The 16,292-nt window shown below is 53.8% G+C and overlaps 1 protein-coding gene across 1 annotated transcript in view; it reads right to left on the reverse strand.

Annotated features, from left to right (window-relative positions):
- UCRPA7_3918 (hypothetical protein) overlaps positions 1–16,292 on the reverse strand; it is a gene marked incomplete at both ends in the record, with an annotated part of 32,514 nt that overhangs the window by 10,421 nt on the left and 5,801 nt on the right. The window contains 2 exons of the mRNA XM_007916465.1: positions 58–8,082; positions 8,134–16,209. Of these exons, the coding sequence (XP_007914656.1) occupies positions 58–8,082; positions 8,134–16,209 (16,101 nt within the window). The remainder of the gene's footprint in view (positions 1–57; positions 8,083–8,133; positions 16,210–16,292) is intronic.

The following is a 16,292-nucleotide window of genomic DNA, read 5'->3' on the forward strand; positions in this document are numbered from 1 at the left end:
TCTCTGATGCAGGCTCCACGCCACGCCAGGGCGACAGGATGGTACTGGATCACTCACCTCTGTGGGATCGTAGCCGCCAACAGAACGGAAGTACACCTCAGGCGTTTCTTGCTGCAGAGCCTCACCTGCAGCCTGGGTCTGGATGGATACCAAGGTGTTGAATAGAGGTTGTCCCTTCAAACCGAGCTCATGCTGCACACTCGCCAGTGACACACTCTGATAGGGTATCGACTGGGCATATGACTCTCTGCTGGCAGATAGCAGGTCAGCCATCGTCGTTTCAGCATTGATAGGAAGGCGAGTAGCGAGAAGGTTGATGAACGGGCCAGCGATATTGTCGACGTCCTCGACAGGAACATCGCGACCCGAGGTGAGATTGCCATAGCAGACATCCTCTGAGCCGGCGTAAGCACGTAGTACGATGGCCCAAGCCGCGTGAACCACATTAGAGATGGTCAAGTCATTCTCAGCACAGAAGGCTTGGAGATCGACTGGCAAGTCACCCGGAGGAATGTTGACAGTCCCAAGTTGGCGCTCCTCTGTCGCTGCACCAATTGCTTGAGTAACTAGGGGTGGGAAGTAGCAAGGCTCAATGCCCGCTAGGTGGTTAGTCCAGTATGCCATTCCATCAGAGAATCCCCCGTTTGCCGATAGGTGTGCAATGTAGTCGCGGTAAAGGGGTCGGTGTCCTGTTGGCAAGTCACCAGTATAAGCTCGCATGAGGTCACCGAACAGGAGCTGCATGGATGCGCCATCAATGAGGGCATGGCTTATTTCGAGCCGGCATACAAGGCGACCGTCCGCACCGTCCTTGATGACGAATTTGTGCGCCGGTCGATGATCGTGTGCCGAGCCCGCCTCTTGCTCAATTTCTCCCTCGATCTTTCGCACGACAACTGCTTTGAAGTCTTTCAGGACAACTTGAGCAAAGCTGCCGTCGAGTGTAACTCCGTTGATAAATACGGTACGAAGTATAGCATGTCGCTCGACAACCTGCTGCCACGCTCGGAAAAGTCGGTCTCCATCAATAGCAGAGCGGCCAATTGCTTCAAAGGAGAATTGTGTATCGTAGTGGCCGGCAACCTTGACCTGGCTCATAAGGATGCCTTGCTGAATTGGGGAGCAAGGATAAATGTCCTCAACCTCATCTATATCGTTAATGCCAATACCTGGAAGGCGGTCACTGACAAGTTGTTGCAAGGCTGGTCGTGAGAGTTTGAGAAGGGGAAGGTCCTCCAGGGTATACTCGCGACCATGGGCAGGCAGAACCTTGACAAGCGTCATCAGTGCCTTCTCGAAAAGGGTTCTCCATTCGCCGAGACGGTTCAAATGACGAATCTTCTTGTTGTAGACCAAACTGACAACTGCTTTGCCATCTTTCACCAGTGCAGAGACATCAATCGCAGCCATACGGCGGGTGTTTGGGCCCATGTCAGCCGCCTCGAGGCCGCCAGGACGAGGCTCGAGACGCAACAGGGAATCACTGCGCTCAAACTGCTGAAACTGCCCAAGATAGTTGAAAACTATCTCGACGGGATCATTCATGCCAAAGGCCTCACGACCCTCAGGATGCAAGAAGCGGCTCGCGAAGTAAGCCCAACCATTGCTTAGCGTTGCTAGCCGGGCGTCCTTGGTTCTCCGGAGTGTTTCCACTATATCGTGCTTATCAACAGAGACTGCCAAGGGCCGTAGCGTGGTGAACCAGCCAACTGTGCCTGATATGTCGATATCTGGATCCCACGGCTCACGCCCGTGGCCTTCACTGAAGACTGCCGGAACCTCCCGTTCTTGGAAGGTTTGTTGGAAAGAATAGATAAGAGCTGTGGTGAGAATGTCGACAGTCTCTATTTTGAAGGCGGTGTTGCAATCGCCAAGAAGGAGATCTGTGGCTTCCTTACTAAGTTCGAACCCGCCGCCCTCGATATCACCCCAGGTATATGAATCTTGGTCTAGGCCCCAGAAGTCAATATCATTGGAGGGTAATGGGAACGGTAGCGTCAGGTCTACTGAGAGATTTTCCTCGACGTAGGACTTCTGAAGATCACACCAGACTTGGAACGGAACAGGTGGACCTGCGGATAGCTTGCCAGTGTCCAGGAGCTCTTCCAGCTGTTGAAGTAACACGCGCCAGGACACCAAATCCACAACCAGATGGTGTGCGACCAGGAACATGACCTGTGCTGGTTCTGCCTCGCCCTCGTCAAGCTCGAATAATGCGGTGGCAAATATAGGGCCTGTTTGCGGGTTGATTCGAGATTGCAGCTTCGCATTGACAGACGCCATGAGTGTATCCCCGTCTTTCTGCGGAACTTCGTGCACACTGAACTCATAGGAGTTCTGGATCTCTGCAGTAACATACTGGTACCACTTGCCACTGTCATCAGTAGCGAAGCGAGCGCGCAGCATGGAGTGATGGCTGACGAGGGCCTCCACGGCGCGAGCCACTTCCAAGACCTTCTTCCGACGTGTAAGACGTACGAAGAAGCCCTGGTTGAATCGGGCATTGACTGCTCCGTCGCTACCAAGATCGAAATAGAGCTGCTGGACGGGCGAAAGGTCAAAGGGTTGATCAAATGGTTCATCTCTAGGAACCTTCGAGTCGCCAGCGCTCTTCATGCGCATTGCCAGTTGTGAAAGGGTAGTAGCGCGCATGATTTCCTGCACGGTAATCTTGATCCCTTGGCGTTGGCAATATGACGAGAGTGACATCGCTGTGATAGAATCGCCACCATGGTTGAAGAACGATCGCGCCATTGACACCTGCTCGATGCCAATGCCAAAAACTTCAGCGCAGGCCTCTTGCAGAGCTTGCTCCATCGCCGTTGCGGCACTTCCAACGGGTCCTTCAGAGTCGACAGCAGCCTCATGCTCTGGCCCAAGAAGCTCTGCTTCTGACGAAAGCTCGTCCGTGCGTGACACCCATTGCATGACCCGACGTCGGTCCACCTTTCCAGCAGAGTTGAGAGGAATTGACTCCACAATGAGCCACGTCGAGGGGATCATGAAATTAGGCAGCTTGTCAGTCAGTGCCTGCTGCATCCTGACAGCCTGCAGCTTAGCCACTGCTTTGAGTGCGCCCTTGAGGGTAGAAAGGCCATCGTTCAGGATAACCTTCCCGAGGGACGTCTCCTCATCAGCAGGTGCCTGCACTCCTTGGCTAGAAAGAGAGACCACCGCTATAACCTTGCCAGCCAGCGGCCCCTCTTTGGTGAATAACGCAAGTCCAGTCTCTACGTTCTCGAGCTTGTTCAACTCTTGCTCGACTTCTCCTAACTCCACTTGCTGCCCTCGCACCTTGACCTGCGAGTCCTTTCGTCCACAGTAGATGAGAGAACCATCTTCGGAGTATCGCACAATATCCCCAGTGCGGTAAACCTTACTAGATCCGGTTTCGGACGAAAGGTTCGCAATCCACGCTGGCGGCTGTTTGAAGGCATCCGCGGTTTGGTCCTCATCGTTGAGATAACCACGAGCCAGGGAGGGGCCCTGCACCAACAGTTCACCGACGGCACCCACTAGAGCTGGGCGATTGTAGTCGGAAGGATCAGCAACCCAAACTGTTGCCGCTATCGCCCGTCCAATGTTGGCTGGATGCCGGCCAGTGCCTACATCAGACTGCCAGGTACAGTAGATAGAGCTCTCCGCTGGCCCGTAGCAATTGTGCAAGTCAACAGCGTTAGCCCACGTTTCAACGACCTGAGTCGTGACTGCCTCGCCTGCAAGCGTGAGGGTTCTAAGAGAAGGCACAGACTCTGGCTTTAGGACGCTGGCCACGGTCGGGGTCAAACTAGCCCAATTAACTTGCAAACTGTTGATGGCTTCGGGGAGGTCATTCAGGCGAGACTCCTCGGAGGGAATGCATACGCAACCACCCCTTATTAGGGTAGTGAAAATATCCTGAAAACTGACGTTGAAGGTAAAAGCAGCAAACTGCAAGACACGAGATGTAGGCCCTATTTCTAGTGCCTTGCCATACGCCATCATGCTCGTGCACAAAGCGCGATGTTCGAGAAGCACGCCCTTTGGTTCGTCTGAGCTTCCTGAGGTGAATATGACGACGGCAAGGTCTGAAGGACTGACTGCCGGCTCAGTGGCCATCTTCTCAAAAGCCTCATGCTGTTTTGACCAGCTCAGACTTGATGGACCAACCGCGCAAGGACGCTCGGCGAGATGGGAGAAACGGGTTTCTTGTGCCTCAGAAACGACGACCACCTCAGCTCCCGTTTCTCGAATAATGGCGGCAAGCTGTTCATCCGTGTCCTGAGGGGCCATCGGAACAATCGCTGCGCCTGTTCTTAGGACTGCCAACATGGAAACAACTGCCCACATAGACTTTTCGAAGCAGACAGGCACTAAGACCCCAGCTCCAACGCCGAGCTTAATGAGTTGCGACGCAAGTCGATGTGAGGCCATGTTCAACTCGCTGTTGGTCAGATTACCGTCCCATGCAGCCAATGCTGGTGCTTCTGGGCGCAAGAGCGCTTGTTCCTGAACCATCTCATGAATACAAGCATCGAGTGCTGTTGTCGATGATGCATTATTCCAATCGCAGACCAAGGCGGCGTCCTGCGAGCTGAAGGTGCCGATTGTATTGACCGTGGCTTTCGGATCCGACGTGGCTAGCTGGGTCACCAGATAGGCGAACTGCGCGAGTATCCTCTGCACCTCCCATTCTGAGAGGACCTTGTCGTCATACTGAGCAGTGAACTCCATTTTGTGCTCCGAAGGCCAACACTCTACAATCAGAGGATATGTGTGGAAGCCCGCAAGATCAACACCTTCAATCTGGGGCATCATGAGGGGCTCCTGACTCGGCTCCTCGTTGTCGTCTGGAGTCGCTTTCTGAGAAGGTTGCACGGCCACCAGGCTTTGGAAGTTACAGGCAGCCTGGGCGTCCGAGCTGACAGATCGAATATGATGCAAGCCAGCCTGCTCGTACGGTATCATGTCCGTGGAATTGCGTTGAATACCGTGCAGAAGATCACTCACGGTAGCCATCGCGTTGTATTTGAGCCGCATAGGCACTGTTGAGATCGTTGGGCCGACCATACGAGTGATGCCCGCCACAGAGGCGTTCCTTCCACTCAGCGTTAATCCGAACACTACATCATCTGAGCCAGTATGACAGGCGAGAACTGCTGCCCACCCAGCTTGCAAGAGTGAAGCAAGCGTAATGCCGGGGATGGAGGGCTCTGGCATTTCGAAGCGGTATGCCGTGTTTTGGTTGGTGCGTGCTTGGTGCGTCGCTGAGGGGAGTCTGGGGAAGGGCATACCGTTCCACCCGTCCAGATTTTGGCGCCAGTATTGCTCGACCGTGACTCCATCGGGAGCAGCTCCTGTGATAAGATGTTTGATGAACTGTGAGAAAGGTATCGGTGGAAGTGCAAGCGCCATGGAATTGGCGTCATATGCTTGGTCGACCAATCCCCTAACCATGCCCAATGAGAAGCCATCATAGACGGTGTGGTGTGCGGTCCATACGGCGTAAAGAGTGTTGTCTTCCTCGCCAAGAATAAGTCCTAGACGGCTCAAAGCTGTCCCGTACACCATGGCCTTCTCCTTGTCGACTTTGAGGTATTCATGCAGATCATTATGCTCGAACCAGGATGGCGTCTCATCCACAACCACCTGCAGTGGCCCCCGTCCCTCAGTGTAAACGATACGTGTGCGGAGAATATCGCAATGCTTCGTCGTCTGTGCCCATGATGCCTTGAAACGACCCAAATCAACATTCGATCTCAAGCGGAAGGTATGTTGCGCCATGTATGCGCCGGGCTGTTTAGCAGCGATTGCCATGAGGCCTTCTTGCAGTGGCGTACAGGGGTAAATATCCTGCACTTTTTCTTCTTCAACACCACATTGCCGTGCGGCCTCGGCTAAAAGCGAGGCTTTCTCGTCTTGTTCAATTTCGCCCAGCAAGGTGAACGCCCGGACTGCCGCTTCATCCGCTTCTGAAGCGTTCCCAGAAACCTCAACTTCTTTGGCCAGAGAGGAGAGCTGTGAACGGCGGAAAAGCTGCCCAACTGATAGATTTAACCCGATTTCACCAGCAGCTGCAACCAGGCGCATTGCATCGATGGAATCGCCACCAAGCTGGAAGAAATCATCATTCGTGCCGACCGACTCCTTTGGCAACCGAAGGACGCCTTCGCAAAGTTCGCAAAGTTGTTTTTCAGCTACAGTGGAAGGCTCAACGCGCTCGGCTACAACATAAGCGTAGGCATACTGAGACTCAGCATCGAGTTTGCTCGCCCAATCCCTTAGTTTGCGGCGTTCGGCCTTTCCGTTCGGACTGAGTGGCATACGCGCCAGTGGAAGGAACACTCGCGGTATCATGAAAGCTGGCAGTTTTGTAGCCAAATGCTTCTTCAGCGACGCAACCATCTTCGCGAACGCAATTGTGGGCGGTAGCAGCTCGATCTCCGTGTTCTGGTTGTTGTGTTTGTCGAGCGTGGTGCTTGCGTCACTATCTTGGTTCGACTGCTCATCTTGCTCGAGGAATGCCACAAGCATTTTAGCTCGCTTGATGTCTTCTGGCTGCACGGCATCCACGACAACACGAGCCCCTTCAGTGGCGCTGGTAATGGCATATTCAATCTCGCCAACTTCCAAACGCTGGCCTCTCATCTTCACTTGGGTATCTTTGCGGCCTAGGCAGTGAAGAGAACCGTCCTCCGCATATCGTACCAAGTCTCCGGTACGATATACGCGATCCCATGGGGAGCCTTGTAGTGTTTTTTTGATCCAGGTTGGAACCTTGACGAATGCACCCTTATTCTGGCGCTCATCAAGATAACCGCGGGCCAAGGTTGGCCCATGACAGAGTAGCTCACCAACAACGCCGACCGGCACCGGATGTCTGTAGTCGGAGGGATCAGCGACCCAAAGAGTTGTTGCAATAGCTTTGCCGATATTTCCTGGGGCTTGGGGGTCGATGTTGTCTTGGAGTGAGGATAAGATAGTACCTTCAGTGGGACCATAACCGTTCATCAGCTTGACGCGCCCAATCCAAGGTTTGATAACATATGCTGTCAATGCCTCGCCGACGAAGACGAGAGTTTTGAGAGTCGGTACCGAGTCTGGCACCAAAAGAGCGGCCACCGATGGAGTTACGGCAGCAAAGTCGATTCTCATCCTATTGATGACGCCTGTAAGATCGTTGACCCGGTCGTGCTCAGAGGGCATGCAGATACAACCACCAGCAGAAAGCGTTGTAAAGATATCTTCTATGCTTAGATCGAAGCTGAATGCACCAAATTGAAGCACGCGGGAGTCTGGCTTATACCCCATGCGTCTGATCTGTGCCCTGATCATTGTAGCCAAGGAATGGTGCAACAGGAGGACACCCTTTGGACGGCCGGTACTTCCTGATGTGAACATCACAAAAGACATATTAGAAGGCGTAGCTGACGGCTTCGGCTTCTGAGTGTCATCAAGGGGGCTATCGGCGTTGGTCGGCCACCCTAATGTAGATGCACTGACGGTGATCGTTTGACTGACAAGACTGCTGAATCTGGACTCCTGACTCTCCGAGACCAGAACCAGAGTTGCCGCAGTATCTTCGATGATGGCTGCAAGACGATCATCAGGATGCTCAGGGATCATAGGGGCACACGCACCGCCTGCCTTGAGCACAGCGAGCATTGCCACCACAGGCCACAACGACTTTTCAAAACATAGCGGCACCACAACCTCTGCAGTGACGCCAAGACCAATAAGCTGGACAGCCAAGCGATCTGAAAGCAGGTCTAGCTCACGATATGTTAAATCGCCATCCCAGGAGGTGATCGCCTCCTTGTCCGGGTTTCTGAGTGCCTGATCTTGGAACATGTCATGCATGCATGCATCGACTATCTCGATATCCGCAGCGTTATTCCAATCGCTCACAAGGTTCTCATCGGCGCTGCTCAACCAGCCAATGTTGTCGTATGTGCTGTGAACATCGCCGATCAAGAGCCGCAGGGCAGTGCAGAAGGACTGTGCCACAGCGACAGCCTGCGACTCTGTCAAGGTAGTGGACCAGTATTTAATATTGCCTGACAATTGACCAGCTTGAACGCCGACATTCAGGGTGATATCAAACTACTAAGTGTCAGCACTAAACTTCGAAACAGTCATCTGTTTGTACAATACCTCTGTTGGGTCGTGACCACCGATGCTACGGAGCTGCAGCTCAGACTCCTGAGCATTGCCACTGATTCTTCCGGTGCTTTGCACAGACACTCCAGTGTTGAACAACTTCCGTCCGCTTAGGCCAAGCTCATGTTGGATTTTGCTTAGTGAGCAGCTCTGATGAGGCAGTGATTGGACGTATGCGTCTTTGCTTGCATCCATAAGATCCTTCATCGTTGACTTGGACGACACGTTGTATCGAGCAGTCAGGATATTGATAAAAGGTCCGGCAGTTGCCTCGGCTTCGGGGATCGGTACATCGCGCCCTGAGTTCAAATATCCGAAACAGACGTCCTCTGATCCAGTGTATGCACGCAAGACCAAGGCCCATGCTGCATAAGTCAGGTTCGACACGGTCGCCTCATTGGCCGCGCAAAAGGCTTCGACTTGATCCGCGAGATCCTCCGTGTCCAGTGTGATCTCGTTTAGAGTAGGCTGTTCGTCGGCAGCTGCATGTGTCCCATCAGCCATGCTCGGGAAGTTGCACGGCTCAAGGCCGGCGAGTTTGTCTTTCCAGTAGGCTAGTGCTTCGTCCTCCTCATTCTCTGAGAGATAAGAGATATAATCACGATAAAGTGGCGCAGCACTGGAGGGGAGGTCGTTTGTATATGCTCGGATCAGATCTCCGAACAAAACAGGGATTGAAGCGCCATCAATGAGCGCGTGATTGATTTCCAGTCGACACTCAAGACGGCCGCCCTCCAACTCATCGATGACGAATCTGTGCTCTGGCCGGCTCCTCGGATCTGCTGCCTCGCCCTTGCCATCGATAGAGTCAAGGGGCTCCACGAGATTCGTCACGGCACCATCATTTTGAGTCCGCTGCATGACCACATTTGCGCGAACATCCTTGAGCACAACTTGTGCAAAACCGACATCCGAAGTAGGGTTGTTAATGAACAGCGTACGCAAGATCGCATGTCTGTCAACCACAGCCTGCCAAGCCCTGGCAAGTGTTGTGGAGCTGACTGTTCCAGAGATGCTAGTGATCTCAAATGCAAAGACTGTGTCGTAGTGACCAGCCTCCCGAGCCTGGCTGATGAGAATTCCGTCTTGGAGAGGAGAGCAAGGATATATGTCCTCAACATCATCCACGGTGGCACCGATGCCAGGTAGCCTGTCGGTGACCAAGGACCGTAGGCTAGTGTCTGTAAGTCTCAGTAGAGGCAGGTCGCTAATCGTGTATTCCCGACGGCGACTAGGTAACAGTTTGGTCATGGCAACCAGGGTCTCCTCGAAACTCTGAATCCACTCTTTAAAGCGCGCGACATGCTTGGCCTTCTTGCTGTAAGCAAAGTTTAGCGTAGCATGCCCGTCACTAATGCTCGCAGACACATCAATTACACCCATGCGTGGGCTCTCGGGGCCAATGTCGGCAGCCTCAAGTCCCCCAACCCAGGTCTCTTGTCGTAGAAGGGAGTCGTTACGTTCGAATTGCTGGAAACGTCCCAAATAGTTGAAGATGATCTCAACTGGGCCGTCAAGCTTAAAAGACTTCTGGCCCTCGGGGTGGAAGAAACGGCTAGCAAAGTACGCCCAGCCGTTACTTGGAGTGGCATGTCGGGCATCCTTGACCTGTTTCAATGTGTCGAGAATGTACATGTCAGTTGCAATAGCTATCGGTCTCATGGTTGTAAACCAGCCGACGGTACCAGAAAGGTCGATGTTGGCATCCCAAGGTTCGCGGCCGTGGCTCTCGCTGAATAGTGTGGGGAGGTCACGTTCTGGGAACGTGAGATGGAAGGAACGAATCAATGCGGCGGTGAATAAGTCGATTGGTTCAGTGTTGAGCGCTGTATTGCACTCGTGAAGCAAAAGATTTGTAACATCCATACCAAGGTCGAATCCCTCAGTGACCACATCACCCCAAACGTTGCTTTGGTCGTGTAGTCCCCAAAATTCGAGGTTATTGGGAGGGAGTTCAAACGGCAACGCAGCGGCCGAGGAGATAGAGGTCTCAACATAGGCTTGTTGCAGAGTGTTCCAGACTTGGAAAGGCAGAGGGCGTTGCGCTGATAATTTACCAGTCTCTAACAACTCTTCGAGTTGCTGGAGCAGGGTGCGCCATGAGACTAGGTCGACGACCATATGGTGTGCGGTAAGGAACAAAACTTGTGACCGCGAAGAAGATGAAGATTCGGCCTTGCTGATAGGTGCCTTGTCATTGGATTCTTCTCCATCAAGTTCAAAAAGATCAACTGCAAAGACCGGTCCATTTCGCAGGTTGATTCTCGCCTGTGTCTCAGCGATGATAGCGGGCATTTGATCTTTCGCCACCTCGTGGACATTGCAGGGCGAAGATGTCTGAAGTGGAGCTGAGACAGTCTGTTTCCAGCGGCCCGAGGCTTGATCGATGCTAAAGTTTGCTCGCAGCATCGAGTGGTGGCTGACCAGCGTCTCAACTGCTCGTACGATGTGGACAACGTCCTTGGGCCTTGTAAGTCGAACGAAGAAGCTTTGGTTGAAGCGGCCTGCGCCACTTGTTTTGTCAAGCTGAAGGTAAAGTTGCTGAATGGGGGATAGGTCGAATGGTTCGTCGAACGTCTCCGTCCGCGACACCTTGGAGTCATCCAGACTGCGCATATGCAAAGCAAGCTGGGATAAGGTGCGGCTGCGCAGAATATCCTGGACACTCAGGTGTAGTCCATGCTCTCGACAGCCCGATGATAGCTGCATTGCGCTGATTGAATCGCCGCCATGATTCAAGAAAGACTTGCCCATGAAGACTTTATCGACTGGCAGACCAAGAACGGCAGCAGAAACCTGCTGCAAGGTTTGCTCCGTTACTGTGACTGCGCCTGATGAATCCGCCTGGTTTTCTGCCACTGCTTGATCCTCTTCAGAGCTCAGGTAAGCCATCTGTGCGATATCTTCTTCCAACCCAGCGACCCATCGAGTAGCGAGCTGGCGGTCTATTTTGCCAGATATCGTTGTGGGAATCGATTGGACGACCAACCATGCCGCCGGTACCATGTAGGACGGCAGGATGCTTGTGAGGTTTTGCTTTACCTTGACCGCTTGCATTTGAGCAATCTTTTGTCGTGCACCTTGAAGGAGGCTGAATTTATCTTGGCGGCCAGTTTGCCCATCTGCGTCCGGCAACCTGGTTTCCGCAGGCTCCTGCTCATGGCGGCGGTTCCCGGAAACAGTGATAATCGCTGTAACCTTCCCTGTGAGGCTTCCCGTCTTTGGGAAAAGGATCATACCCTCGTCTACATTCTCGTCGGCAAGGAGCTGCTTCTCAATCTCTGGCAACTCCACACGCTGCCCTCGCACCTTAACCTGTGAATCGACGCGCCCAAGGTAGCCCAGTACGCCATCACCGACATATCGCACCAAGTCTCCTGTGCGGTATAGTCGATGGCATTGGGCATCGCGTACGAAGGGAGGATCAACCACGAACGCTGCTGCTGTAGTTTCCTCATCCCCAAGGTATCCCCTGGCTAGCTGAGGGCTCATCATCCAAAGCTCGCCGACCGAGCCTACAGGTGCCAGCTGCGCAGGGTTGTCCACGCTCACCACGAAGGCCTTAGCGCCAAGGGGACAACCAATGACCCCTGACTGGCTTCCTGGTCGCAGAGGCTGCGTTCCAGCGCAAAATATTGCGACCTCAGTTGGGCCGTATGCGATTTGAAGCTCAACATGGTCAGCCCACTGGTCCACAAGCTCACTCCTCACAAGCTCTCCGCCAGCAACCACTGTCTTCAAGCAAGGGACCTGGGTTGGGTCAATAAGATTGAGGACTGTTGGCGTGAAGAAAGCCCATGTAGCGCGATACTGGTTGATGGCCGCAGCAGGGTCGCTCATGCGTTGGTCCTCGTCGGGTATGCAGATGCAGGCGCCCTGAGCTATAGTCGTAAATATCTCCGCAATAGAGGCATCAAAGCTCATGGAAGCGAAATGAAGCACTCGGCTGTCTGGCCCGATGCCAAATGGCTCCGCGTGGGCCATCACACTTGAACAGACAGCTTGGTGCTCCATGACCACACCTTTCGGGAGCCCAGTGCTTCCGGAGGTGAAGATGACATAGGCGACGGATGAGGGTTCCACAGAGGTGGCCTTGGACAGGTTCTCGAGAGGCCAGTCCTTCTCAGCGGCCTCGGACACCACCACGACCTCGCAACCAGAGCCCGCAAGAAGATCTCGTTTCTCGTCACCTCCCACGGCGAGAGTTGCCCCTGTGGCCTTGACTACCTGCTGCAGTCGGCCAGAAGGAACTGTTGCATCAAGTGGCACGAAAGCTGAGCCGGTTTTAAGAATTGCGAGGACAGCAACAATAACCCACTTGCATCGGTCGAAGCAGACTGGTATCATCGAGCCGGGATTGACACCGAGGTTGATGAGATGGGATGCTAGCCGGTTTGAGAGTTCGTTTAAGGCGGTGTACGTGAGTTCACCATCCCAGGCTGATACAGCCACGGCCTCCGGACGATCTCGCACTTGGTCCCGTACGAAATCGTGCAAGCATCTCTCTACCGTCAGCAATGGCGGCCCAGACCACATTGCCAACAGCTCTGTGTCACGAGGGCTCAACGAATGAAGGCCATCCAAAGCAGCATCTGGCTTGCTATGCAGTTGTGATACCGCGAATGCGAACCGCTCGAGGTAACGCTCGACCTCCCATTTGGAGAGGACTGTATCGTCGTATTGAGCCTCTGCTTCGACTTGAAGAGTGCCTGTGTCAAGTCGACACTCTACTACCAGTGGGTAGGTATGGAAACCAGCAATGTCAGCGTCTTCGACCTCTGGAGTAAGCAAACGCGTTGTCTGAGCATCACCATCTCCGTTGCCTTGATTGCTGGCCTTCCCCACTGGCTGGACAGCCAGGAGACTTTGGAACTGGCAGGCTTCTCGCGCATCTTCGCTCAATGACCGGATGTAGTGCAACCCGGCCTGCTCGAAAGGTATGGCATCCACACCTGTCTTTTGGACCTGCTGAAGAATCTCTTGAGCGGTAGAGGCGGCAGAAAGCTGTACTCGCATAGGTATAGTTGTGATTGTCGGGCCTACCATCCGGGATATACCTGGGACGGCTGCATTACGACCACTTAGTGTTAAGCCGAAGACGACGTCCTCGGATCCGGTCTGAGCTGAAACCACGGCTGCCCAACCAGCCTGGAGGAGTGAGGCGTGGGTAACACCAGGCATCACCGCATCAGGTACGGAGAACAATTGGCGCACAGACTGGTTGGTACGGGCCTTGTATGTCACCGACGGAAGCTTGGGGAAGGAGGTACCAGCCCACCCATCAAGGTGGTTTCGCCAGAAGCTTGATACCTCATCAGACCCATTTGCCGTGATGAGATGTTCAATGAAGCGTGAGAACGGCACTGGGGACTCTGCCGTGACCTCCGAGTTATTCTCATAAGCTTCCTCGAGCCTTTGTACCAGGCTGCCGATACTCCATCCATCATAAATAGAGTGATGGGCGGTCCAAACCAAGAAGAGCGCTCCATCGTCATCGGATACCAGCGCCATACGGCTAAGAATGCTGCCGTATGTCATCTTCGTTTCCTTGGCAAGTTCCATATGGTTCTTTAGACCCCCCATTACCTGCAGCTCTTGCTCTTCCCGCATCACCAGCTGCAGCGGACCTCGGCTTTTGACGTATACAATACGGGTGCGCAGGATGTCACATTCCTCCTGTGTGCGTGCCCACGCTGCTTTAAGGCGCTCTGGTTCAACGTCGGATCGCAGGCGGAACATGTGATGGGCTATGTATGCACCCGGTTGCGTTTCTGACAAAGCCATCAGGCCCTCCTGCATTTGAGTGCATGGATACAAGTCCTGAATCATGTCCTCAACAATGTCGCATTGAAGCGCTGCATCGGTGACCAGGGCGTTTCGTTCCTCTTCTTGGATGTCGCCGAGAAGCGTGAAAGGCTCCGTCTCAGAAAGCATTTCTGGCGACTCAGTCTCTGATCTCTCGGCCTCTTCCGCCAACGCGCAGAGCTGAGGAGACTGGAATAGTTGTTTCACACAGATCTTGATGCCAACTTCGCCTGCCGCTGCCACAAATCTGATGGCGTCGACAGAATCTCCGCCAAGTTGAAAGAAGTTGGACTCCACACCGATTGATGCCGCAGGTAATTGAAGGACCTCTTGCCAGAGGGCGTGTATCCTCTTCTGGCTCTCGGTGGAGGGTTCTTGAGCTGTCGGCTGGGAGCTGTAGCTCGCGAGGTCTTCACCTGTGAGACGGCTCGCCCATTCTCGCAGCGTCCGTCGATCGACCTTGGCTGAAGCATTGAGTGGAAGCTCGGTAACTGGAATGAAAGCTTGTGGTACCATGTAGGTAGGCAGTTGCGTAGTCAGTTGAGACTTGAGTGATTGGACCTTCTCCAGGAAGGCAGCGGAGGTGGGCAGTATTGCACCGTCTGACAGTTCTTTCATGCTATCACGAGACAGAGATTCTTCTGCCAATCCATTTACATGAACTTCGACGTTCTCCTCCAGGAAGGCGACGAGGAGCTGACCCCGGCTGCTGTTCTCAAACCGCAACGCATCCACGGCCACACGCGAGGCCTTGTCCTGGATTCCTGCGATTGCGTGCTCGATCTCACCCAGCTCAACACGCTGGCCTCTCACTTTGATCTGCCCATCCTTCCGCCCGCAATAGATAAGCGATCCATCAGCCGTGTAGCGGACTAGATCACCCGTTCTGTACACTCGGTCCCCCTCGTGTCGAATGCTAGCAACCCAGGGCGGGAGGTCCACGAATGCTGTGGCGGTAAGGTCATTCAAGTTGAGATACCCTCGAGCGAGTGTCGGTCCTTGAACCAGAAGCTCTCCTACCGCACCAACTGGTGCCGGGCTCTTATAGTCTGCAGAATCTGCAACCCAGAGATTTGCAGCCATTCCCCATCCTATGTTAGCTGGGTGCCGCTGGGCATGGCCAAGCTGAGATTGCCAAGCGCAGTAGATTGAGCTCTCAGCAGGACCGTAGCAGTTGTGAAGGTCCACGACAGGACACCACAGCTTGATAACCTGCTCAGTCACCGCCTCTCCTGCTAACACCAGCGTCTTCAGGGTGGGGACTGCATCTGGTCGTAACAATGCAGCGACTGTTGGAGTCAAGCCCGCCCAATTGACCTCCATACGGTTGATGGCACCAGTAAGATCGTTGAGGCGGTCATGCTCAGATGGCATACACACGCACCCACCATGAGCCAGAGTAGTAAAGATATCTTGAAGGCTGATGTCGAAGGTGAAGGCAGCGAATTGTAGCACACGCGAGGCAGGTGTTACCTGAAGCGCTTTACCATGGGCTGAGATGCTTGTACAGAGAGCGCGATGCTCAAGGAGTATGCCCTTAGGCCGGCCAGTACTTCCTGAAGTGAAAATAACAACAGCGACGTCGGATGGCTGAGAGGATGGCCAGCTTGGCTTCTCGTCCTGGGTTTCAGGGCTGTTGAGGGAGCTCATGACGGCAGGGCTCACTGCTAAATGCGGTGTGACAGCAAGACGGGCAAAACGAGACTCTTGCGTCTCGGATACCAAGACCAAGCCAGCTCCAGTATCTTCAAGAAGGCCAGTTATACGCGCACCCGGATGATCAGGAACCATCGGCACATAGGAACCGCCCGCCTTCAGCACGGCCAGTATAGCAACAACTGCCCATATGGACTTCTCGAAGCATAACGGCACAAGCGAGCCTCTCTCGACGCCTAGCTTGATGAGTTTGCCGCCTAATTGGTCTGAAAGCTCATCAAGCTCGCTGTACTTAAGCTCGCCATCCCATGAGCATATTGCCGTAGCTCCAGGGCGTGCTTTGACTTGCTCGCTGAACATATCGTGCAAACAGTTGTTCATCGTTGCCGGAGACCCTTCATTCCAGAGCCCGACGGTGGTCTGGTCGGATTCACTCAACCACCCTAAAGCTTCGTAGGTGCTACTTGAGTTGTTGAGAATGAACTGCAAAGTCCTGCAGAAGGCCTGGGCAACAGCTTCGGCCTGGCGTTCAGTTAAGACGCAAGACCAGTATTTGATGTTGCCGGACACTGTGCCACCTTGAGCACCAATATTCACCGTAATGTCATACTATAAACATCGTCAGTATTTGCCATCCTTGTCGCATCGTTCTGGATGCGCGAGATCGAAACGGCCTTTAAGGCGCTGAGGGC

Source organism: Phaeoacremonium minimum (assembly GCF_000392275.1).
Source record: "Phaeoacremonium minimum UCRPA7 unplaced genomic scaffold PA7_03_scaffold_293, whole genome shotgun sequence".
Lineage (NCBI taxonomy): Eukaryota > Fungi > Ascomycota > Sordariomycetes > Togniniales > Togniniaceae > Phaeoacremonium > Phaeoacremonium minimum.